Raw genomic sequence first — 26,493 nt, forward strand, 5'->3', positions numbered from 1 at the left:
GACCATCTGCCCGTTCACCCAGAGACTGCCCCAGTCACTTGCCGTGATCTCCTGCCCGTTCTTCCAGAGACTGTCCCGGTCACTTGCCGTGACCATCTGCCCGTTCACCCAGAGACTGCCCCAGTCACTTGTCGTGATCTCCTGCCCGTTCTTCCAGAGACTGTCCCGATCACCTGCTGTGACTGCCTGCCTGGTCGCCACCCGCTCCCTTACAAGGACCGCCCCCTTGTATAGTAGCTCAGAGGTTCCGCCTCCCAGACCCGTTACAGTTTGCTCGGGCCATGGAACCCGGTGGCACCCAAGCTCCCTCGCTCTCGGACCTCTGTCATGAACTGTCCCGTCAGAGGTCCCAACAGGAGTCCATCCTGGGTCACCTGCGGAATCTCAATTCTCGCCTGGACACTCTGACTGCTCCACCAGCAACCACCGCCAGTGCCATGACTCGCAACCCGGCAGCTCCGCTGCCCACCAATACCATGGTATCTTACCCCGGACCCCGGCTTTCTGCACCTCCTCGCTTCGGAGGCGACTCCGCCCAAGCTCGGGGCTTCATAAATCAGTGCACCCTGCACTTTGAACTATTGTCCCACCAGTTTAACTCCGACCGGGCCAAAATTGCCTTCATCATGTCCCATCTCACCGGGGAGGCCCTGGCCTGGCTAAATCCTCTATGGGAGAGAGGAGACCCCCTGGTGTCCGACTTGCCTGCCTTCCTCACGGCTTTCCGGAAAGTCTTCGACGAACCCGGACGGAAGACCTCATCCGCATCATCTCTGCTACGCCTCCGTCAGGGAAGTCTCACCGTGGGCCAATATGCCATACGGTTCCGTACCCTTGCCTCGGAGCTGGCCTGGGATAACGACGCTCTGGTATCCGTCTTCTGGGAGGGTCTGTCCGGCCGTATTAAAGATGAACTTGCCGGTCGGGACGTTCCTACCACTCTCGATGACCTAATATCTCTTGCCACCCGGATTGACCTACGGTTCCAGGAGCGTGCCAAAGAGGTCACCCGTGAGAGGAGGTTTCCACGTCTAGCTCCTACTTTTCAGAAACCCGTCACTCCCTCCGTCTCTCCCCAGGTACACTCTCCTGAGCCTATGCAGGTCGACCAGACCAAGATGGTCAAAACCCGTCAGGACTTACGCCGTGCCGAGGGGAGCTGCTTCTACTGTGGCAGTAAGGAGCACCGGATCCGTGCCTGCCCAGAGAGGTCGGGAAACGCCTGTGTCTAGGTTCGCTCAGAGAGGTCGACCTAGACAAGAATAAATCCTCTCCATCTCTGCTGCTGTCAGTTTCAATCGTCTGCGGGGAGAACCGTTATTTCGAACTAGCCCAACTGGACTCTGGAGCAGCCGGGAATCTTATTTCACAGTCCCTGGTAGAGAAATACCGCATCCCCACCAGACCTCTGGCTGTACCCTTGTCTGTTGCTGCCGTGGATGGGGGCCTCTTACCACGCCCCATCCAACTCATCACCGAATCCATTACTCTGCAGGTGGGAATGCTGCATTCTGAGAGTATCTCCTTTCATGTTCTGCCTGGACTCTCTCATGCCCTCTTGCTAGGTCTACCTTGGCTCCAGAGACATGCACCCGTGCTTGACTGGCAGACCGGAGAAGTCCTTCGCTGGGGACAGGACTGCCATAAGACCTGTCTGGTTCCCGTCCATCCCGTCCGTCCTTCTCCTACCCCAGCTAATCTACCTGGACTTCCGATTCCTTATTGGTCTTATGCTGATGTCTTTAATAAAAAGGAAGCAGAGACACTACCCCCTCATAGACCATACGACTGCCCTATCGACTTGTTACCCGGTACTACTCCTCCCCGTGGGCGTATTTATCCATTATCCGCTGCTGAGACCCGGTCGATGGCCGAATATATTGAGGAGAATCTGGCCAGGGGATTCATCCGGAAATCTACCTCCCCGGCGGGAGCAGGCTTCTTCTTCGTAAAAAAGAAGGACGGCTCTCTCCGTCCCTGTATAGACTATAGAGGCCTTAACCAGATCACGGTGAAGAATAAGTACCCCCTTCCGCTCATTCCGGAGTTATTTGATCGTCTGAGAGGGGCTAGAATCTTCACCAAACTGGACCTCCGTGGGGCGTACAACCTGGTTCGTATCCGTCAGGGGGATGAATGGAAGACGGCATTCAACACCCGGGACGGCCACTATGAATATCTGGTAATGCCCTTTGGTCTCTGTAACGCTCCTGCTGTCTTTCAAGAGTTGGTCAATGACATCTTCCGGGACCTTCTCTACTCCTGCGTAGTGGTGTACCTGGACGACATCTTGGTCTTCTCTCCGGATCTCCAGACTCACCGGAGGGACGTTCGTCAGGTCCTGCTCAGGCTCAGGCAGAATCACCTCTTCGCTAAATACGAGAAGTGCCTCTTTGAGCAGACCTCGCTTCCGTTTTTGGGCTACATTATTTCTCAGACCGGCCTACGAATGGATCCAGAGAAACTGTCTGCCATCGAGAAATGGCCTCGACCGGAGGGGTTGAAGGCCATTCAGCGGTTCCTGGGCTTCGCCAACTACTACCGCCTCTTCATACCACACTTCTCTTCCCGGACTGCCCCAATTTCCGCGCTCACCCGTAAGGGTACTAATCCCAAAGAGTGGCCGCCCGAAGCAGAGGAGGCCTTTCTTTCCTTAAAACAGGCCTTCTCTTCCGCCCCGGTGCTGCATCGCCCGGACGGCAACAAGCAGTTCTTCCTGGAAGTTGACGCCTCCTCCTCTGGAGCCGGAGCGGTACTTACTCAAAAATCATCTTCCGGGAGAATGGTAACTTGCGGCTTCTTCTCTAAACTCTTCTCCTCCTCAGAGCGCAATTATTCCATAGGAGACCGAGAGTTATTGGCCATCAAACTGGCATTGGAGGAGTGGCGTTACCTGCTCGAGGGGGCTCTTCACCCGGTAATAATTTACACTGTCCACAAGAACTTGGCTTACCTCCAGCATGCCCAGAGACTTAACCCGCGCCAAGCCCGGTGGTCCTTGTTTTTTGCTCGCTTTGATTTTGTTCTTCATTTTCGCCCGGCTGACAAAAACGTCAAGGCGGACGCCCTGTCTCGATCCTTTCTGGTGTCTGATCTCGAGGAAGATCCGAAACACATCATCGATCCCGCCAGAGTAATGCAGGTGGCTCCCGTAAGTCTAAATCGTCTCCCTCCCGGAAAGACGTTCGTATCAGTACCTGATCGGGAGAAGATCCTTCACTGGGGTCACTCGTCTAAACTGGCTGGCCATGCCGGTCAGAAAAAGACCCTCCAGCTTATTACCCGGCACTACTGGTGGCCTACCCTGCACAAGGACGTAATAGACTTTGTTTCTGCCTGTGTGTCCTGCGCCCGCAACAAGGTTCCGAGACATCTGCCAGCCGGTTGCCTCCTTCCGCTCCCAGTACCTGCTGCAGCATATAGCAATGGACTTTATAACTGACCTCCTAGTCTCTGCCGGTTGTACGGTCATTTGGGTGGTCGCTGACCGCTTCTCCAAGATGGCTCATTTCGTTCCCCTGCCAGGCCTCCCGTCTGCACCCGAGCTAGCTAAAGACTTTATTCATCACATCTTTCGTCTTCATGGCCTGCCCCTCCACATCGTGTCGGATCGTGGGGTACAGTTCACCTCACGCTTCTGGAGAGCTACTTGTAAACTGCTAGACGTCACCCTGAACTTCTCCTCCGCTTACCACCCACAGTCCAATGGTCAAGTGGAGCGGATCAATCAGAACCTGACCAGTTACCTCCGGCACTTCGTTAATGCCCATCATTCAGACTGGGTGGATCTCCTACCATGGGCCGAGTTCTCTTACAACAATCACGAGAGCGAATCCTCCTCCAAATCCCCGTTTTTTGTAGTCTTCGGTCAGCATCCTCGGATTCCTTTTCCTGTCTCCACCTCTGTGGACAACCCGGCTGCGGAATCTCTCGTTAGCAAATTTTCCTCCATTTGGGAGAGTACCCGATCCGCACTCCTTCAGTCGTCCGAACGGATGAAAAGACACGCTGACAAAAAACGCCTGGATCCTCCACAATTTCGTCCCGGAGATAAAGTCTGGCTCTCATCTAAATATGTCCGACTCAAGGTACCTTCTTACAAGTTAGGGCCTCGGTTCATCGGCCCCCTGGAGGTCATCAGTCAGATCAACCCGGTGGCCTATAAATTGAAACTCCCGGCCAACTTACGGATCCCTAACTCCTTCCATGTATCTCTCCTCAAACCTGTGGTACTTAACTCTTTTTCCAAGTCTACAGGTACGCCTCCTGCTCCGGTTTCTGCTGAGGACGAGTTTGAGGTAGAGAACATTCTTGCCACCAAAAGGGTAAGAGGACCTTTTTTCTAGTAGATTGGAAGGTGTTTGGTCCTGAGGAGAGAACGTGGGAGCCCCGGGAGAACATCCATGCCCCTCTTATCCTTGCTAAATTTCTGTCTGGCCTAAAAAAGGGGGGGCCTAAAGGGGGGGGGTACTGTAGCGCCGGCGTCCCTGCCCTCTGCTAGGCAGGGACGCTGTTCCCCTCACCTCCCTGCTCCGTGCCCGGCGTCCTCCTCCCGCTCTGCTGGCAGCGCGCGCTCCTTCCCGGCCACTGTGCTTAGGGCGTGTGCGCGCGCTCTCCCTCCCTCTTAAAGGGGCCGCGCGCGCCGTCCTAAGGAGTCCCCGGCCAATGGCCGGAGGACTTCACCATATATAAGGCACCTCCCCCAAAATGGAGGTGCCCGAGCAATGTTGTTGCACTGTTCACTACTCTGCTTCAGCCCTCAGGTCCCGTTGCCAGTTACCTGCCAGATACCTGCCAGATTCCTGCCAGCTTGCTGTCTTATTCCTGCCTGATATTCCTGCTACCTGCTTGCTAGCCTGAGGTCCGACGGTCTGCCTTACAACTCCTGTCAGTCTGTCTAAGGACCAGCTTGCCTGCTCACCTGGGAGCGCACTTCAGCTACCTGCCTGCTAGTCTGAGGTCCGACGGTCTGCCTTCCAACTCCTGTCAGTCTGTCTATGGACCAGCTTGCCCGCTCACCTGGGAGCGCACATCTGCTACCTGCCTGCTAGCCTACCTGGAGGCTCTGCCGTCACGTGCTGTGACCACCTGCCTGTCCAGTGACTCCTGCCCGCTCACCTGGGAGCGCTCATCTGCTGCCTGTCCGTTAGCCTACCTGGAGGCTCTGCTGTCACGTGCTGTGACCACCCGCCTGTCCAGAGACTTCTGCCCGCTCACCTGGGAGCGCTCATCTGCCGCCTGTCTGTTGGTCTTCCTGGAGGCTCCGCCGTCACATGCTGTGACCACCCGTTTATCCAGAGACTCTCGCCTGCTCACCTGGGAGCTCAAGTCTACCATCAGCCGCCACAGGTCGTACCAACCCTTTACCCAGAGACTGCCCCGGTCACTTGCCGTGACCATCTGCCCGTTCTTCCAGAGACTGTCCCGGTCACTTGCCGTGACCATCTGCCCGTTCACCCAGAGACTGCCCCGGTCACTTGCCGTGACCTCCAGCCCGTTCACCCAGAGACTGCCCCAGTCACTTGTCGTGATCTCCTGCCCGTTCTTCCAGAGACTGTCCCGGTCACCTGCTGTGACTGCCTGCCTGGTCGCCACCCGCTCCCTTACAAGGACCGCCCCCTTGTATAGGACTCATCTGAAAGTCCTCATGCCACTTCATTACCTTTCCTCCTTGATTTTAGTTTCCACCACAGAACGGCAGCGATGATAATTATCAGTAAAACCACAGAGACAGAACAGGCAGCGATGATCCCGGCCGAGCTTCCGTCTGGAGAAATGGAAGAAGAACAGAACTATAGAGAGCAGAAACTTTTACATGACAAACTGCTACTCCAATAGTTTGATTAGGGAATGTCAGAGCTTGTTGTTTGGAATCGACATCATATTATGGGGTTTGACTTCTGGAACGATGACCTATTCTAAGAGTGGAGAGACAGAGATTGTGTCATTGTTTCTGCCTAGGTCTATGGTCAATATAGTCAATATAGTAAACTAAATTAATAATAATCATATAGTCATCCTGGGAGTAGAGAAGGGAAAACATTGATTCCAAAGTATTAAGGATATGAGAAACCTTTGGGAGCCAACTCAAGACCACCTCACCGAGAATCTCCTGGTCCAGAAAATGTACGAAAATACAGAGGCCATAAGATCAGGAAAACTTGAAGGGGACTCAACGTGTGGGCATAGAGGTGCCTGTGTCAGCTCAACAGTCTCAAAGGGTTAGCCGACCAACCACATTTACCACCTATTGACAGGAGAGTGGAATTGAGAGTCATGCCCTCACATGAAAGTATAGAGGTGGGGAGGAACGTCAAATCCCCATAATCATGATCATATAAGGTCCTACTCAAACATTTATCATTTATCTCAAGGATTGTTGATAAATGTTGCTATTTAACAAACCTATTTAAAGAGAATCTGTCACCAGGTATTTGCTAACCCATCTTAGAGTGGCATGACCTAGGGGCAGAGACCCTGATTCCAGAGATACATTACCTTCTGGGCTACTTGCTGCAGTTTTGATGTTTTTTTCTGCTGCAGATCAAACTGTTCTCTGAATGATGAGCCATGTATCCGACACCACTGATTGGCAGCTTTCTCTGCTCACTGTGCATAGGCAGAAAGCTGTGAATCAGTGGTGGGGGTAAGGTTATGCAGAGCTCTTGAAAATGGAGGACTACATGGCCGCAGGTTTACTAATCCTCTAGTAATAAAATCACAGTTTTATTAGCAGGAGATTATCAAAACTACAGCAAGTAGCCCAGTAAGTGACACATCTCTGAAATCAGGGTCTCTGCCAGCACATCATTCTGCTCTCAGATTAGGTGACAAAAACCTGCCGAGATTCCCTTTAATAATTTTTTTTCTTTTAATCTATTAGATTTTTTTTTACTATGTTGTATTACTTGTCCCAAAATAACACAAATTTTTTTGGGGGAAACTTAATTGTTTTATTACATTTGTTCACATCACTTATCTCTCCATATCCATATGGTGAGGCAGCACCAGTCTTTGTGTAGTCACATGCGCCAATTATGTCATTTTTATTTCACCCAATTTTTGTAAAATTGTAGCAAAAATTGTAGCAAAAATTGTAGCAAAAATTGGTTGGGCAAAATCTCAGAGTCTTTTTTGCAATAGAATTATCATATGTGAATACACCTTTACAGGCGAAAGGTCCTGGAACCAGAAGATTCCCTCCTTTTTGACAAAAAGACAAGCGCAACATACAGAACCATCATAATTACGGACCATCATAGAGACTGATGGATCTCATTACAAGTCAGTGTTGAACACCATTAGTGCCCATCATTTGACAGATCTGGAGCTCCATTATTTTTGCAGCCTAATCCAGTGACTACAAATATCACTGAAAAACTGACCGGCACTTCCAACCAGAAAAAGACAAGTGTGAACAGGTCCTAACTAAGAGAGCCACTCTATAGAACTAACAAATTACTCTGAAACGCTATAGTATGCAAACATTGAATATATGAAATTGGAATTACATTACTGCTGTAGAAAACATGTTAAAAAAAAAGAAGGTATTTGGCTAAACAAGAATTGGTCAATTTGTGCGCTAATAGCCAGCGACAAGGTGTAGAAGAATCAGAGATATTCACAAATTTACCTCCATACTCCAGATGGAAGTCTCTCTGGAGATGACCCCGTAGGAAGTCATGTTGGACTCTACATGAGAAGATCCGCTCTCTGTCCTCCTCAGTGGGTGTGATGGTCACGGCGCTGTTCACATTGTACAATCCATCTTGGTTCCTCTGGGGTTGATCCACAATAACATCACTCAGCCTCTCTGTGTCCTTGAACCATCTAATATCAATGTCCACCGGGTAGAATCCAGTGACGGAGCAGCGCAGGACACTCTCTACATTCACTACAGCCATCTTATCTGTGATTGTCACCTGCGGAGGAGCTAAAAGCTTACGTGTAAAACACCACTGACAAAGGGAAATGCAAACCTGTGCATGACCTTATAGAAGGGCACAATGTGTGAAATATGTGAAAACAAAGCAAGAAATAAAAAGAAAAAGCACAAAAAAATAAATAGAACTAAAAAAAATTATAAATAATCCATTGTCAGTCAGAATCAGTGTATTTATATTTATATAGATGTTTAAAGATTTTTCTGTATTTTCATGACTATGAAAATTGTACATTCGCACTGAAGGCATCAAAACTATGAATTACCACATGTGGAATTATATACTTAACAAAAAAGTGTGAAACAACTGAAAATATGTCTTATATTCTAGGTTCTTCAAAGTAGCCGCCTTTTGCTTTGATGACTGCTTTCACACTCTTGGCATTCTCTTGATGAGCTTCAAGAGGTAGTCACCGGAAATGGTTTTCACTTCACAGGTGTGCCCTGTCAGGTTTAATAAGTGGGATTTCTTGCCTTATAAATGGGGTTGGGACCATCAGTTGTGTTGTGCAGAAGTCTGGTGGATACACAGCTGATAGTCCTACTGAATAGACTGTTAGAATTTGTATTATGGCAAGAAAAAAGCAGCTAAGTAAAGAAAAACGAGTGGCCATCATTACTTTAAGAAATGAAGGTCAGTCAGTCCGAAAAATTGGGAAAACTTTGAAAGTGTCCCCAAGTGCAGTTGCAAAAACCATCAAGCGCTACAAAGAAACTGGCTCACATGAGGACCGCCCCAGGAAAGGAAGACCAAGAGTCACCTCTGCTTCTGAGGAGAAGTTTATCCGAGTCACCAGCGTCAGAAATCGCAGGTTAACAGCAGCTCAGATTAGAGACCAGGTCAATGCCACACAGAGTTCTAGCAGCAGACACATCTCTACAACAACTGTTAAGAGGAGACTTTGTGCAGCAGGCCTTCATAGTAAAATAGCCGCTAGGAAACCACTGGTAAGGACAGGCAACAAGCAGAAGAGACTTGTTTGGGCTAAAGAACACAAGGAATGAACATTAGACCAGTGGAAATCTGTGCTTTGGTCTGACGAGTCCAAATTTGAGATCTTTGGTTCCAACCACCGTGTCTTTGTGCGACGCAGAAAAGGTGAACGGATGGACTCTACATGCCTGGTTCCCACCGTGAAGCATGGAGGAGGAGGTGTGATGGTGTGGGGGGGCTTTGCTGGTGACACTGTTGGGGATTTATTTAAAATTGAAGGCATACTGAACCAGCATGGCTACCACAGCATCTTGCAGTGGCATGCTATTCCATCCGGTTTGCGTTTAGTTGGACCATCATTTATTTTTCAACAAGACAATGACCCCAAACACACCTCCAGGCTGTGTAAGGGCTATTTGACCAAGAAGGAGAGTGATGGGGTGCTACGCCAGATGACCTGGCCTCCACAGTCACCAGACCTGAACCCAATCGAGATGGTTTGGGGTGAGCTGGACCGCAGAGTGAAGGCAAAAGGGCCAACAAGTGCTAAGCATCTCTGGAAACTCCTTCAAGATTGTTGGAAGACCATTTCCGGTGACTACCTCTTGAAGCTCATCAAGAGAATGCCAAGAGTGTGCAAAGCAGTCATCAAAGCAAAAGGTGGCTATGTAGCGCCCCTAGGGTTCGGTTGCTACAGGGGTATTGCACCTCAACCAGAGGTGTGATATTCCACTCCCAGGTAAGGATGGAGTGTGGACCAGGGCTCAGTTAGCTGCATACACGCACTCACCCCATTTCCGGGGGACAGCTTGACGGTGCTCCCATTTATGCAGGTACAACTGACCATGTCCCTGGCTGTAGTGGGGACGGGGGAGAGAACCCAGTGATGTAGGAGCAGAAGGGGACAGTTTCTGGAGCATAGGAAGGAGCTCATTGGGTGCAGGTCACCTGAGCTCAGACACAGAGAAGCAGATAAAAGGTGGGAGCCATCTTAAGTCAGTGAGTAGAGAGAGAAGTAGTTCAGCCAGAGAGGGCTGACAGGGAGCTGTGGCTCAGCCTGAGCTCAGCTCCACGAGGCAGGCCTAGAGAGAAGGCCGGGGCCAGAGAGGAAAAGAGAAGAAGGAGAAGGAAGGAAGGAGAAGAGACAGAGGAGTAGAAAGGCTCCAGAAACAAAAAGGCAGAGGGGACTCTAAGAGAGCAGTACGGACAGCAACCGTTGCAAACCCGCGTTATATCGGGTGAAGGGTCAGGCTATAGAAGGGTACCGGATTCCCAAGTTGGTGGAGGTAAATCATCCCTCAGCCAAGAACCGGAGGTCGTGATCATTTATTGGTGCGACCCCCCGCCAAACCTGCTAGGAAGGCACCATATAGGATAGCGGGAAGCGGAGGCCAAAGCTTGCCCGACACGGTCCGCGGTAGCTGGACAGAAGTTTGGTCACTGGTGGGGCACGAGAGGCCAGAGAAAGGACAGAAGGGGTTCCTGTGCCACACTCCTGAATTGCCTGGGGGTTGACCGAGCTCCTCACCTGGTGGACGCAGCACGGCTCGGGCAGTCCTTGCCGACGGAAGTGACTTGGATAACAACTGTGAGTAAAAGACCTTGGACTGCATCATTGGACTCTGTGTGATTTCTGCTGCGCCGGCACCATCACCCCCAGCATCCACTTACACTGCCCTGAGGCTACACTCTTCCCGTGGGGAGTTATCCCATTCCTGCGCACCAACATCAGCCTCAGTGGTCTGCCTCGCAGCGGCGGTTATCTCTGACCACAATCCACGGGTGGTGTAGTCGGACATTCATAAATCTATAAAAAGACTGCCACAATTTGGTCTGACCACCCTGAGCCACGGGATCGGGTTGCCACTACTACCCCCAGCATCGTACAGAAGCCCGGTTCCGGGTACCCCACGGTCCAGGGGGCGAGTCAGCTACTTTGAAGAACCTAGAATATAAGACATATTTTCAGTTGTTTCACACTTTTTTGTTAAGTATATAATTCCACATGTGTTAATTCATAGTTTTGATGCCTTCAGTGTGAATGTACAATTTTCATAGTCATGAAAATACAGAAAAAATCTTTAAATGAGAAGGTGTGTCCAAACTTTTGGTCTGTACTGTATATATATATATATATATATATATATATATATATATATATATATATATATATATATATATACACATATATACATACACACAGGGTGGTCCAAAAGTAGGAGGCCAGAAAATAATAACATTTATATATAAAATTATATTTACTAACACAAGCATAACATTGACAATTAAATTTTATTCTGAACAATAATACAAAAGCCCTTAAATTATATCACCGCAGGTGCTCAAACTGTTTACCCTTACAATTTGCACAGCTTTGAAGTCGCCTCTTACGTTTCAACAAACTTTTTGGCACAAGTCTCTTTGAGTATTAATTTCTTGAAATGCATCTCTTATGTAATTTTTCAAATCACTGACACTTTTTGGTTTTCGACTATAAACTTTGTCCTTGAGTATTCCCCAAAAGAAAAAATCCATTGGGGTCAAGTTTCACTTTACACCATGTTTGATAATGCCCCCCCTTCATAACCTTATTACACTTTCTGTCCACCTACTTTTGGACCACCCTGTATATATATATTATATACACATGACGCGCCCCCTGGGCCTGTGTTGTGCAGGGGAACCCGGAACCGGGCCTGTTGTAGAATGCTGGGGGTTGTAGTTCTCCGTGGCGGTGACCCGGTCCGTGCCCAGGGCGGTCAAACCAGTGGCAGTCTTAGGTAATAACAATGTCCGACTACGCCACCCGTGGATTGCGGTCAGTGGGGACCGCCGCTGCGCTGCCGACCGCTGAGGCTGATGTTGTTTGCGCAGCCGAGTATGGGGTAACTCCCCACGGGAGAAGTATTGCCTCAGGGCAGCTAATGTGGATGATGGTGGTGATGGTGTGAGCGTCCCAGTAATAATGGTGCCGGTGCGGCGAGGAATCACAGAGACGTGCAGTTGCAGTTTTCAATGGTTTACTCACAGTTCTTTATCAGGTCATTTATGCGCAGTTAGGACCGCCTGAGCCGTGCTGCGTCCACCAGGCAAGGGACTTGACCAACTCCCAGGCAATTCCAGAGCGTGGCACAGGGCTCCCTTCCTTTCCTTTCTCTGGCCGTCCCCACCAGTGACCCACCTTTGTCCAGCTTCCTCGAGCCTTCTGTTGGCGAAACCTCTCTCCGGTTTCCCTGACCCTATACGGTATGCCTTTCTGGTGGATGTAGTGAGGGGTCGCACCAAGATGTGGTAACAACCTCCGGTCTTTGGCTGAGGAATCTGTTGCCTCCACCAATTTGGGTTCCGGTACCCTGTTCTGCCAACCCTTCACCCTGTATCTCCTCTGGGCATATGGGGTTCCTTCTGTCCTCATGTCTCTGGGCCTTTCTCTGTGTTCCTTACTTCCTTTCTCCTCTGTTCCAGTTCCTTTCCTACTTTCCTTTCTGTTCCTTCTTCTCTCTCTCTCTCTCAGGCTCCAGCCTCCTGACAAGGCTCTGCTTCCTGTCTTCTCCTCAGACTGTCTCCACTGAACTGAACACTGATCTAAGATGGTGCCCACCTTTTATACCTCCTTCTGACACCCGAGCCCAGGTGACTAGCAACCAATGGGCTCCTACCTATGCCCAGAGACCCACCCCTATCTGCTCCTACACCACTGGGTATTCCACCCCCCACCCCACTCCAGCCAGGGACAGATGCTGTCGTGCCTGCACTTCTGTCTAGTGGGAGCACCGTTGAGCTGTCCCTCGGAAATGGGGTGTGTGTGGTGCATGCAGCTTACTGAGCCCTAGTCCACACTCCACCCTTACCCGGGAGTGGAATACCACACCTCTGGCAGCGGTGCAATACCCCTGTAGCAGCCGAGCCCTCGGGGTGCTACACACACACTGCTCAAAAAAATAAAGGGAACACTGAAATAACCCATCCTAGATCTGAATGAATGAAATATTCTCATTGAATACTTTGTTCTCTACAAAGTTGAATGAGCTGACAACAAAATCACACAAAAATCATCAATGGAAATCATATTTATTAACCAATGGAGGCCTGGATTTGGAGTCACCCCCAAAATTAAAGTGTAAAAACACACTACAGGCTGATCCAACTTTGATGTAATGTCCTTAAAACAAGTCAAAATGAGGCTCAGTATTGTGTGTGGCCTCCACGTGCCTGTATGATCTCCCTACAACGCCTGGGCATGCTCCTGATGAGGCTGAGTATTGTGTGTGGCCTCCACGTGCCTGTATGACCTCCCCACAACGCCTGGGCATGCTCCTGATGAGGCTGAGTATTGTGTGTGGCCTCCACGTGCCTGTATGACCTCCCTACAACGCCTGGGCATCCTCCTGATGAGGCTGAGTATTGTGTGTGGCCTCCACGTGCCTGTATGACCTCCCTACAACGCCTGGGCATGCTCCTGATGAGGCTGAGTATTGTGTGTGGCCTCCACGTGCCTGTATGACCTCCCTACAACGCCTGGGCATGCTCCTGATGAGGCTGAGTATTGTGTGTGGCCTCCACGTGCCTGTATGACCTCCCTACAACGCCTGGGCATGCTCCTGATGAGGTTGCGGACGGTCTCCTGTGGGATCTCCTCCCAGACCTGGACTAAAGCATCCGCCAACTCCTGGACAGTCTGTGGTGCAACGTGATGTTGGTGGATGGAGCGAGACATGATGTCCCAGATGTGCTCAATCGGATTCAGGTCTGGGGAACGGGCGGGCCAGTCCATAGCTTCAATGCCTTCATCTTGCAGGAACTGCTGACACACTCCAGCCACATGAGGTCTGGCATTGTCCTGCATTAGGAGGAACCCAGGGCCAACTGCACCAGCATATGGTCTCACAGGGGGTCTGAGGATCTCATCTTGGTACCTAATGGCAGTCAGGCTACCTCTGGCGAGTACATGGAGGGCTGTGCAGCCCTCCAAAGGAATGCCACCCCACACCATTACTGACCCACTGCCAAACCGGTCATGCTGAAGGATGTTGCAGGCAGCAGATTGCTCTCCATGGCATCTCCAGACTCTGTCACATGTGCTCAGTGTGAACCTGCTTTCATCTGTGAAGAGCACAGGGCGCCAGTGGCGACTTTGCCAAGCCTGGTGTTCTGTGGCAAATGACAAGCGTCCTGCACGGTGTTGGGCTGTGAGCACAACCCCCATCTGTGGACGTCGGGCCCTCATACCACCCTCAATTAGTCGGTTTCTAACCGTTTGTGCAGACACATGCACATTTGTGGCCTGCTGGAGGTCATTTTGCAGGGCTCTGGCAGTGTTCCTCCTGTTCCTCCTTGCACAAAGGCAGAGGTTGCAGTCCTGCTGCTGGGTTGTAGCCCTCCTACGGCCCCCTCCACGTCTCCTGGTGTACTGGCCTGTCTCCTGGTAGCGTCTCCAGCCTCTGGACACTACGCTGACAGACACGGCAAACCTTTTTGCCACAGCTCGCATTGATGTGCCATCCTGGATGAGCTGCACTACCTGAGCAACTTCTGTGGGTTGTAGAGTCCTTCTCATGCTACCACAAGTGTGAAAGCACAACCAACATTCAAAAGTGACCAAAACATCAGCCAGAAAGCATTGGTACTGAGATGTGGTCTGTGGTCCCCACCTGCAGAACCTCTCCTTTATTGAGGGGGTCTTGATAATTGCCAATAATTTCCATCTATTGTCTATTCCATTTGCACAACAGCATGTGAAATTGATTGTCAATCAGTGTTGCTTCCTAAGTGGACAGTTTGATTTCACAGAAGTTTGATTTACTTGGAGTTATATTCTGTTGTTTAAGTGTTCCCTTTATTTTTTTGAGCAGTGTATATATATAGTGGGGAAAATAAGTATTAAAGCTGTCAAACAGTTACAAATCATGGACAATCATGGACACACCGAAAGGGTTAACAGAAAACGCTCACTCATCACTAGGAGGGATAATTCAGAGAAAGGTCAGGAATCAGCCCAGAGCTGCACGGGAGGAGCTAGTCAATGACCTGAAGAGAGTTGGGACCACAGTCTCAAACATTACTGTTAGTAACACACTACGCTGTCATGGATTAAAATCCTGCAAGACACGCAAGGTCCCCCTGCTCACGCCAGCACATGTCCAGGCCCATTTGAAGTTTGCCATTGGCCATCTGGATTATCCAGAGGAAGCATTGGAGAAGATCATGTGGTCGATGAGACCAAAATAGAACTTTTTGGTAACAACTGCACTCGCCATGTTTGCAGGAAGAAGAAGGATGAGTACAACCCAAGAACACCGTCCCAACTGTGAATTATGGTGGGGGAAATCATACTTTGGGGGTGCTTTTCTGCAAAGGGGACAGGACAACTGCACCGTATTGAAGGGAGGATGGATGGGGTCATGTATCGCTAGATTTTGGCCAACAACCTCCTTCCCTCAGTAACAGCATTGAAGATGGGTCGTGGCTAGGTCTTACAGCATGATAATGACCTGAAACACACAACCAGGGCAACTAAGGAGTGGCTCCATAAGAAGCATTTCAAGATCCTGGAGTGGCCTAGCCAGTCTCCAGACCTGAACCCAACAGAAAATCTTTGGAGGGAGCTGAAACTCAATGTTGCCAGCGACAGCCCCGAAACCTGAAAGATGTGGAGAAGATCTGTATAGAGGAGGGGGCCAAAATCCCTGCTGCAGTGTGTGCAAACCTGGTCAAGAACTACAGGAAACGTCTGACCTCTATAAATGCAAACAAATATTAAGTTCTGTTTTTTTTATTGTATCAAATACTTATTTCATGCAATAAAATGCAAACTAATTATGTAATAATCTTACAATGTGATTTTCAGGATTTTTTTTAGATTCTGTCTCACAGGTGAAGTGACCTACGATAAAAATTACAAACCTCTCCATTCTTTGTAGGTGGGAAAACTTGCAAAATCGGCAGCGTATCAAATACTTAATTTTCACCACTGTATGTATGCATGTATATATATATATATATTTGATATGGAAAGGGGAAAACAAGTTGAAATGTAATTTAGTGGTCCTTTGAGGTCACAAAAAAACCCTTAAATAAATATAAATAAAATATTTTAAAACCAGACACACTTTTCTTTTTTTTACAAATAAATGAACGTAAAAATACAGATAATAAAAAATCATTAAAATTTGGTCACAACGTAAAAGTGCTAAAAATCATTTGACTAACAAACTGGGCTCTTAAAAACTCGTGCATGAAAAATGTGCCTTGTGATGACCTTCTATGATATTGGCTACAAGAATACCAATGATAAAGAAGATCATCTATTAGGACCATTCTGTACCTGTAATTATTAAAACCTTTGGACATGTCTTAGTGACTTGTTAAAAGTTATGAACTGTGGCAATTCAGATGCTAAGACCCCCGTTGATTATTAAAATGAAGGGGCACAATGCCACTTTGCTCAAATCTCTTCGGATAGCTGGCTGTGTACAGATCCATAGTAAATTTCGAGCAGAGTAGAAAAAAATAATGATCACAACGATCGGCTGGGTGCCTTATCCCCTTTAGTTAGTGATCGGTAGGGATTGCAACTGGATCTTCACCCATCAAATATCTAACCACGATGTGTGAGAAGCTTTTAAAGGTTTTTCAAAATCATACGAACACTTTAATAAATTGACTCACCTCCAATGTCCAACCTGACCTCCTTCTCCTTCCTCTCCGAGCTGTAGATCACTGAACACTTGTACATTCCACCATCAGGTATTTGTATATTAGAAATGGTAAGATTGGCTACCCCGGTTCTTGATGCTTCTGTGGTCAGTGAATATCTAGGAGATGTTGTCCTCATAGTTTTATTGTAGCTCAGAATTTCCTTGTTTAGAAAATCCCAGGTTATGGTGAGCTGATTGGGATCGACAGGAGGTTCGTCCACTGTGAACCAACAAGGTATCCGAGCATCAGATCCCAGCATGGTGGCATGTACAGATGGTCCGGTCAACTCTAGTGACAACACTGTGGACAATCACACGTTTAAACATCATTATGTGCCATTCTGGATTGGGGTCCCAGGCTTGAATCCAACTACATGGAGTTCATACAGTATATTCTCCCCCTATTTGTGTGGATTATCTTTGGGTTCCCCAGTTTTTATCCATACTCGAAAAACATATTGATGGGATAACTGGCTGGGCTACATATGGATCTTGCAGAAGAGGGTTCACATTGGTGACCAACTTCTGTTATCCAGTGTAGAGAGTAGACCTCTTAGACTGGAGATCCCGGGGTAACATTGCTTTACAACACAAGTCGTCAAAACATTTTTAGATTGTTATCTGTCAAATGATAGATACAACAATCCAACCTCGTTGGCCAAATGCCAACATACTCAGCTGATATGCAGTGCAGCTGCCGTAGGGCTGCTATCCCAGAAGTGGTTATGATGGGGGGAGGTGGTTATCGTACATAGCACAGTAAACCATTGTGCACTTATTTGTACCGTTACTGGAAAATATTGGTAAAACTATTTTTTTCAATGATCACGATCATGGGATCCTGGCTCCAGATGTCACACAAACTTCTCCTTTCTCTGACTTAGGTATGTTAAAGTGACACTCCTACAAAAATATGTATTGTGTTCTTTGATAGTAACGTACGTTATGAAAACAGTAGTAGAGTTAGTTTCATTACTTATCACTTTATTAGTGAATTATCTGCCATTCCATTGTCCCACACGACGGCTCTCGGAGTCTTGTTCCTCTATGTATTTCTATGAGAGCCATGGCACAACTTACCTGGGAAAGTGTAGAGACTGAAGTCTGGTCCTCATATAAATGTAAAAGTCGGCATTCGACTAGATGATCAGTAATGCAAAACTTACTCAATAAATAATGAATAACCAGAAAATAATTTAAAATATTTATTTAATATTTTTTTTTTTTTTAAATATACAAATGTAAATAAAAATACACATAAACAAGAAAATAGACTCAGGGATATATAATAAATACCCAAATGGATTAACTGTAGGGCATAAAACAATGGAAATCAGATAAGAGGCAAATCCAGACTATGTGTTGAAGTGCATAGAGCAATAAATATGAATAGCAGCAACTAAAAATAAAGGTAAGTAAATCAGTGGATATATATAAATTAGAGTGCTAAACTAAATACTTAACATGCCTAAATAAACACATAGAGGGGAATAAATACCATATAATTAGGCCTCACAACCTCCATCGCCGTTTCGCCGAATGGCTTTCTCAAGGAGTATATATATATGCCCTACAGTTAATCAAGTTAGGTATTTATTATATATCCCTGAGTCTGTTTTCTTGTTTATGTGTATTTTTATTTACATTTGTATATTTTTTTTTTTTAAATTTAAATAAATATTTTAAATGATTTTATGGTTATTCATTATTTATTGAGTAGGTTTTGCATTTATGATAAATGAATATTCCATTACATACACTTTGTATTATTCTTTGTTAGTTTAGATGATCAGTAAGGCTGAGTGCACATGATGCAGTTTTAATGCGTTTTCGCGGTGGTTTTTCCACTGCGAAAACGCATTAAAATCGCTTGTTAATAGGTCTGCCATGTACGACAATGCAAATCCGCATGTTCTGTGCACATGATGCGGAAACTTCTGTTGCGGATTCGCATTGCGGTACAAACCGCAGCAGGACCATTTCTAGCGCGATTCCGCAGTGAATTCGCGCCCATTGACTTGCACTGAATCGCATCAAACCCGCAAGCATACTATGTATGCTTGCGGATTTTATGTGATTACAATGAAAGTCTATGTTCACGAATTCTCGCCGCAAACGCCATGCGGCTGAAATGCAGGTGTCCGAGAGGAGGCTACTAGCCCTCTCATCCGACCGCCACTCTGGCTGATAACAGCGAGAGAGGCGTGGATCGGAGGACAGTAGTCTGCTCTGTCCATGCCGCGGTAAAAAAAAATAAAAAATAAAGTAAAAATAAAAAAATAAACCCATATACTCACCTGTCTGGCGGCCGCCGGTGTCCTCCTGGTCCCCTGCAGCGATGCGCTGCTCCCGGCGGCCAGTGGTACACTGCGGGCCTGCAGTGTACTGAGCTGCCAGGACCTGCGGTGACGTCATCCATCAGTTGATAGTCACGTGACCATCAGCTGATAGTCACCTGGTAAATTCACCGGGGCTGATCAGCTGATCTTCAGCTGATCAACCCCAATGACCTCCTGCAGCAGCATGTATACTGACAGCAGTGATTTTACACCCCTGTCGGTATACAGTGCTGTATTCTACAGCAGTGACACCAGTGATTGCGGATGTCAATGCTGTAGAAGTGACACAGATCTTCGTGGGACACTCGCTGGCGGTGATTGTGGACTGCGTCGTTGATGGTGGACAGGTGAGGGATACGGTTGTTTGTTTTTTACATATTTTTCAGGAGATCGAGGGCTTTCTCGGAGGCGTACAATAAAAAAAATAAATTAAAAAACGTATTTATTTTATTTCATTGAAATACTTTATTCTGGCCGTGTTTTTATTGAAAGGGCAGCGACTATTTTACCACGCAGTTAGGAATGGGGCGTCTGATAGACGCCCTCTATTACTAACCTGGGCTTCACGTCAGCCGCCAATACAAGGCTGACATGAACCCCAACCCCATTACCACCACTACACGGTAGTGGGAAGAGCGAGGCTAAGCGCCAGTTTTGGTGCATCTTATGGATGCGCCATTTCTGGGACTACTTAGGGGTGATATTAACAGCCGCGAAGGGGGCTAGTATCCATGGCCCCTTCCATGGGTATTAATATCAGCCCACAGCTGTCTGTTTAGCCTTTTCTGGTTAGATTTTATAGGGGGACCCCACATCAATTTTTTTCTGGTTCCCCCTGTAATTTAGCCAGTAAAGGCTAAACAAACAGCTGTGGGCTGATATTAATAGCCAAGGAACATTTATGGCTAATGGCTCCTTTCGCAGCTACTAATATCAGCTCCCAGCGGTCGGCTTTCCCTCTGCTGGTTATAAAAATGACGCGGGAGCCCACACCATTTTTTTTTTTTTTAATTTTAGGCTCTGTGCCCACGATCCAGACTTATCAGCGCTTTGGACACATATTTTTGCTGCGTCCAATACGTTGCATTCTATTGAAAGCAGGTAAATCCACTGAACCATGCGGATTTACCGCGTTCCATACTTTCTAGTGGTCAAATTTCTGTTGCGCAGACTAGAGACTCCGCAAGAGAATTTGACATGCTGCGGTTCTGAAAGACGCACCGCATGTCAGTGTCCACAGGTGATCCGCAGCCTCTGATGCACGCATAGTGGACATGGGATTTCTAGAGATCCCATCCACTATGCTGTAACATCTGGACGCTGCGGGCTTGATGCTGTATAAACACGCAGCGTCAAACCTGCAGCGGCTCCTGACCGTGGCCACGTCCCCAAAACTCACCCGCAGCATGTCAACTTCTGTAGCGGACACGCTAGTCTCCGCTGCAGATTTTGACCGATTGAAGTGTCATTATTTTCGGTGGATTCACATGTACCGACAACAAAAGTGCGGCATTAGAACACCACGTTTTGAACAGAACATAAATATGTTGTGTCCAAAGTGCTGCGGAGTGCTGATCGGGGGGGATGTAGTGGCTAATAAACCAGCTGTGAGATGTTTATTCATGACCAGGGAAAATGTTTGCCTAGTGACACCTTCCCAGGCTAAAAAAAAAAGCAGCTCACAGCAGCCACATAAATTACATGAATAGAAATGCTAATGAAGGCTAGGTGAATGGGACCAGCTGACACCCAGCTCTTTTGTTTTGTGATGTCAAGGTGTCAGACCTTTTCATGACCAAACTTTAGTAAAGAAACACACAGACACAGTGTAAACACTTTATTTGAAATAAAGCAGACCCATTCTTTAATAATTTAAATGAACCAATATACTCACCCCAGTAATCCAATGGTTTAAGCAATGTCCCACCAACTTTATTTAGCTCCAAAAAGCATTCAGTGATGCTCAAAAATGCTTCTAAAAACGCATGCAAATCCGCATGCTTTTTTTCCTGCCAGGGAGAGGCAAAAACGCTCAGGAAATGTCTGCTTCAAATCTGCATCGTGGGCACAATCCTAAAAAGATGATTAACATTTTGTTCCTTTATCTGAACCTTCATCATAATAAAAGGAAAGAAAGATTGCAAGGAAAGTAGAGGTTTACCAGGGTAGAGAAATGTAGATAGCACAATGGGTAAAGCACTAGTCCTCATATAATTGTCTGTGGGATTCTGAGAGTCAGTGAGGTCGTGTGGGACAACAGAAGGACCGGAAAGTGTTGGATAATTCCTTAATAAAGAAACCGGTAATATAAGTGGCTCCACTACTTTTTTTCATGATCAACATTATTATCATAGGCAGGGTCAGTCTGGCCTGGCGGGAAATCGGGAAATTTCCCGGTGGGCCCCGATATGAGAGTGAGAAAATTGGTGGCGGGGGCCCTTTAAAAGTGTGAGCCCTTTAAAAGAGCGGCTGAATCAAATGTAGCGTCGCGCGCACGGCACATTCATTGGTGACAGCGGGCCTGCAGTGACGTGCATGCAGCATACTTACCACGTGAGTCCCTGGCACTAAGAGGATGGATTCTTTCTGGGCGGTGACACGCACCGCGCTCTGCTTTCCCGCTGGCTGGCAGACTGTGGTGACGCTGACGCCGCTCTCTCCTGGCCTCTGATACGCGCGCCCGCGCTCTGCAGTGCTCTCTCTGCTCCGGGGCCGTCCTATGATACGCCAGCGCCACCGAACCCGACGTCTCGCTCTGCTCTCCCTGCTCCCGGGCTTCTGATACGGTCCCATCCCGGCTCCATATCTGCTCTGACCTGCTCCCCTGTAGTAATACCGGCTCCCGGGTGGTGGCACCGGCGCACCGCCCCCTTCTCTCCTGCTCTGACTCTGGGCTTTTTAATACCGGCTCCGGGGCTGGATATGTGGAATGTGGCCTGGCCTGGAATTGGAAACAAGCCTGCAGGCCTACAGCTCTCACTGCTTCAATTTCATGTCAAGAGCACCGTGCCAAATAGTCAATAACGTTTTTATGGGTGAGTTATATGGCTGTGTGTGTGTGTGTGTATATGGCTGTGTGTGTGTGTGTGTATATGCCTGCATGTGTGTGTGTATATATGGCTGTGTGTGTGTATATGCCTGCATGTGTGTGTGTGTATATGGCTGTGTGTGTGTATATGCCTGCATGTGTGTGTGTGTATATGGCTGTGTGTGTGTATATATGCCTGCATGTGTGTGTGTGTATATATGGCTGTGTGTGTGTTTGTATATGCCTGCGTGTGTGTGTGTGTATATATGCCTGTGTGTGTGTGTGTATATGCCTGCATGTGTGTGTGTGTATATGCCTGCATGTGTGTGTGTGTATATGGCTGTGTGTGTGTGTGTATATGCCTGCATGTGTGTGTGTGTATATGGCTGTGTGTGTGTGTATATATGCCTGCATGTGTGTGTGTGTATATGCCTGCATGTGTGTGTGTGTATATGGCTGTGTGTGTGTGTGTATATGCCTGCATGTGTGTGTGTGTATATGGCTGTGTGTGTGTATATATGCCTGCATGTGTGTGTGTGTATATATGCCTGTGTGTGTGTATATGCCTGCATGTGTGTGTGTGTATATGCCTGCATGTGTGTGTGTGTATATGCCTGCATGTGTGTGTGTATATGCCTGCATGTGTGTGTGTGTATATATGGCTGTGTGTGTGTTTGTATATGCCTGCGTGTGTGTGTGTGTATATATGCCTGTGTGTGTGTGTGTGTATATGCCTGCATGTGTGTGTGTGTATATGCCTGCATGTGTGTGTGTGTATATGCCTGCATGTGTGTGTGTGTATATGCCTGCATGTGTGTGTGTGTATATGGCTGTGTGTGTGTGTGTATATGCCTGCATGTGTGTGTGTGTATATGGCTGTGTGTGTGTATATATGCCTGCATGTGTGTGTGTGTATATATGCCTGTGTGTGTGTGTATATGCCTGCATGTGTGTGTGTGTATATGCCTGCATGTGTGTGTGTGTATATGCCTGCATGTGTGTGTGTATATGCCTGCATGTGTGTGTGTGTATATGGCTGTGTGTGTGTATATATGCCTGCATGTGTGTGTGTGTATATATGGCTGTGTGTGTGTTTGTATATGCCTGCGTGTGTGTGTGTGTATATATGCCTGTGTGTGTGTGTATATGCCTGCATGTGTGTGTGTGTATATGCCTGCATGTGTGTGTGTGTATATGCCTGCATGTGTGTGTGTGTATATGGCTGTGTGTGTTTGTGTATATGCCTGCATGTGTGTGTGTGTATATGCCTGCATGTGTGTGTGTGTATATGCCTGCATGTGTGTGTGTGTATATGGCTGTGTGTGTGTGTGTGTGTATGCCTGCATGTGTGTGTGTGTATATGGCTGTATGTGTGTATATATGCCTGCATGTGTGTGTGTATATATGCCTGTGTGTGTGTGTGTATATGCCTGCATGTGTGTGTGTGTATATGCCTGCATGTGTGTGTGTGTATATGGCTGTGTGTGTGTGTATATGCCTGCATGTGTGTGTGTGTATATGCCTGCATGTGTGTGTGTGTATATGCCTGCATGTGTGTGTGTGTATATGCCTGCATGTGTGTGTGTGTATATGGCTGTGTGTGTGTGTGTGTATATGCCTGCATGTGTGTGTGTGTATATGGCTGTGTGTGTGTATATGCCTGCATGTGTGTGTGTGTATATGCCTGTGTGTGTGTGTGTCTGTGTGTGTATATGCCTGCGTGTGTGTGTGTGTATATGCCTGTGTGTGTATATGCCTGCGTGTGTGTGTGTGTGTATATGCCTGCGTGTGTGTGTGTGTGTATATGCCTGCGTGTGTGTGTGTATATGCCTGCGTGTGTGTGTGTGTATATGCCTGCATGTGTGTGTATATGGCTGTGTGTGTGTATATGCCTGCGTGTGTGTGTGTATATGCCTGTGTGTGTGTGTGTGTGTATATGCCTGTGTGTGTGTGTGTGTATATGCCTGCGTGTGTGTGTGTATATGCCTGTGTGTGTGTGTATATGCCTGTGTGTGTGTGTGTATATGCCTGTGTGTGTGTGTGTATATGCCTGTGTGTGTGTGTGTGTATATGCCTGCGTGTGTGTGTGTATATGCCTGTGTGTGTGTGTATATGCCTGTGTGTGTGTGTGTGTGTATATGCCTGTGTGTGTGTGTGTATATGCCTGCGTGTGTGTGTATATGCCTGTGTGTGTGTGTATATGCCTGTGTGTGTGTGTGTATATGCCTGCGTGTGTGTGTGTATATGCCTGTGTGTGTGTGTATATACCTGTGTGTGTGTGTATATGCCTGCGTGTGTGTGTGTGTATATGCCTGCGTGTGTGTGTGTGTATATGCCTGCGTGTGTGTGTGTGTATATGCCTGCATGTGTGTGTGTGTATATATGGCTGTGTGTGTGTGTATATGCCTGTGTGTGTATATGCCTGCCTGCATGTGTGTGTGTGTATATGCCTGCATGTGTGTGTGTGTATATGCCTGCATGTGTATGTGTGTATATGCCTGCGTGTGTGCGTATATGCCTGCGTGTGTGTGTGTGTATATGCCTGTGTGTGTGTGTGTACATGCCTGCGTATGTGTGTGTGTACATGCCTGCGTGTGTGTGTGTGTATATGCCTGTGTGTATATGCTTGTATGTGTGTGTATATGGCTGTGTGTGTGTGTATATGCCTGCGTGTGTGTGTGTGTATATGCCTGCGTGTGTGTGTGTGTGTATATGCCTGCATGTGTGTGTGTGTATATATGGCTGTGTGTGTGTGTGTATATGCCTGTGTGTGTGTGTATATGCCTGTGTGTGTGTGTATATATGGCTGTGTGTGTGTGTATATGCCTGTGTGTGTGTATATATGCCTGCATTGTGTGTGTATATATGGCTGTGTGTGTGTGTGTGTATATGCCTGTGTGTGTGTATATATGCCTGCATGTGTGTGTGTGTATATGCCTGTGTGTGTGTGTATATATGCCTGTGTGTGTGTGTATATATGCCTGCATGTGTGTGTGTGTATATGCCTGCATGTGTGTGTGTGTGTATATGGCTGTGTGTGTGTGTATATGCCTGCGTGTGTGTGTGTGTATATGCCTGCATGTGTGTGTGTGTATATGCCTGCATGTGTGTGTATATGCCTGCGTGTGTGTGTGTGTATATGCCTGTGTGTGTGTGTGTACATGCCTGCGTATGTGTGTGTGTACATGCCTGCGTATGTGTGTGTGTACATGCCTGCGTGTGTGTGTGTGTATATGCCTGTGTAGCACCCTGAGGACTCGGCTGCTACAGGGGTATTGCACCTCACTCCAGAGGTGTGGTATTCCACTCCCGGGTAAGGATGGAGTGTGGGACTGAGCTCAGATAGCTGCATGCACTACACTCACCCCATTTCCGGGGGACAGAACAACGGTACTCCCACCAAATAGATGTGCAGGTACGACAGCGTCTGTCCCTGGCTGGAGTGGGAGGGGGGGAGGAACATCCCAGTAGTGTAGGGGCAGATAGGGGAGGGACTCTGGGCATAGAGGTAGGAGCCCATTGGGTGCTAGTCACCTGGGCTCACACATAGAGGGAGTATATATGGTGGGCACCATCTTGAGACAGGGAGAGTCAGAGGGAGAGTTCAGAAAGGAGCTCAGCCAGAGAGGGCTGACAGGGAGCTGTGGCTCCGGCTGGGCCCAGCTCCAGGGCCAGGCCTGTAGTGGAGAGGAGGAGGAAGAAATGCCCAGAGACGCAGGACAAGAGGGAACCCTGAGATCCCACAAGTTAACGGGGGAAGGGTTGGCAGAAGAGGGTACCGGATCCCAAACTGGCAGAGGCAAGATATCCTTAACCAGGAACCGGAGGTCGTGGTCAAGCTTTGGCACGACCCTCACCACACCCACCAGGAAGGCATACCACGAATAGGGTCAGGAAAGCCAGAGAAGGTTTTACCACCAAGAGGCCCGAGGGAGCCGGACAAAGGTGGGTCCCTGGTGGGAACGGCCAGTAGGAAGGAAGAGAGGGGAGCTCAGGACCACGCTCTGGAACTGCCTGGGAGTTGGCCGAGTCCCACACCTGGTGGACGCAGCACGGCTCGGGTGGTCACTAAAGGCCGGAGTGACCGGGGCAACACCTGTGAGTAAAAACCCTGAAACTGCATCACATGTCTCTGAGCTTTCTTGCTGCACCATCGCTACCACCATCATCTACTCTTGCTGTCCTGAGGCCGTACCCCTCCCGTTGGGGGTTATACCATCTACGCTGCACAACCATATCACCAGCCTCAGCGGACTGTCCTGCAGCAGCAGCCCTAAAGCTGCATTCAACGGGTGGCGTAGTCGTACAACACCCTACTATTCAAGACACTGCCGCTCAGCTTGACTCCCTGGGCACGGACCGGGTCGCCGCCACGAGACTACTACCCCCATCTGATCCGGCTCCGGGTAAGCCCCCGTGCGCGCGATGCCGCACGACACAGCAGGCCCAGGGGCGCGTCAACTTTGGCGTAGTCGGCAGGATTACGTGCCCGCAACCGACGGGTACTGCGTGCCTGAAGGAAAGTTCACATTTACCGTAAAAAGGAGTCTCCC

At 48.2% G+C, this 26,493-nt stretch overlaps 1 protein-coding gene across 1 annotated transcript in view; it reads right to left on the reverse strand.

Annotated features, from left to right (window-relative positions):
• Positions 1-26,493, reverse strand: part of LOC141162491 (uncharacterized) — a 94,939-nt gene that overhangs the window by 55,004 nt on the left and 13,442 nt on the right. Inside the window, exons 2-4 of the mRNA XM_073648659.1 lie at positions 16,545-16,874; positions 7,634-7,933; positions 5,663-5,767 (exon numbers count right to left, since the gene is read on the reverse strand). Coding sequence (XP_073504760.1) covers positions 5,663-5,767; positions 7,634-7,933; positions 16,545-16,874 — 735 coding nt within the window. The remainder of the gene's footprint in view (positions 1-5,662; positions 5,768-7,633; positions 7,934-16,544; positions 16,875-26,493) is intronic.

The sequence above is a fragment of the Phyllobates terribilis genome, unplaced genomic scaffold (assembly GCF_046119375.1).
Source record: "Phyllobates terribilis strain yellow unplaced genomic scaffold, ASM4611937v1 Scaffold_9__5_contigs__length_417890890, whole genome shotgun sequence".
Classification (NCBI taxonomy): Eukaryota; Metazoa; Chordata; class Amphibia; order Anura; family Dendrobatidae; genus Phyllobates; species Phyllobates terribilis.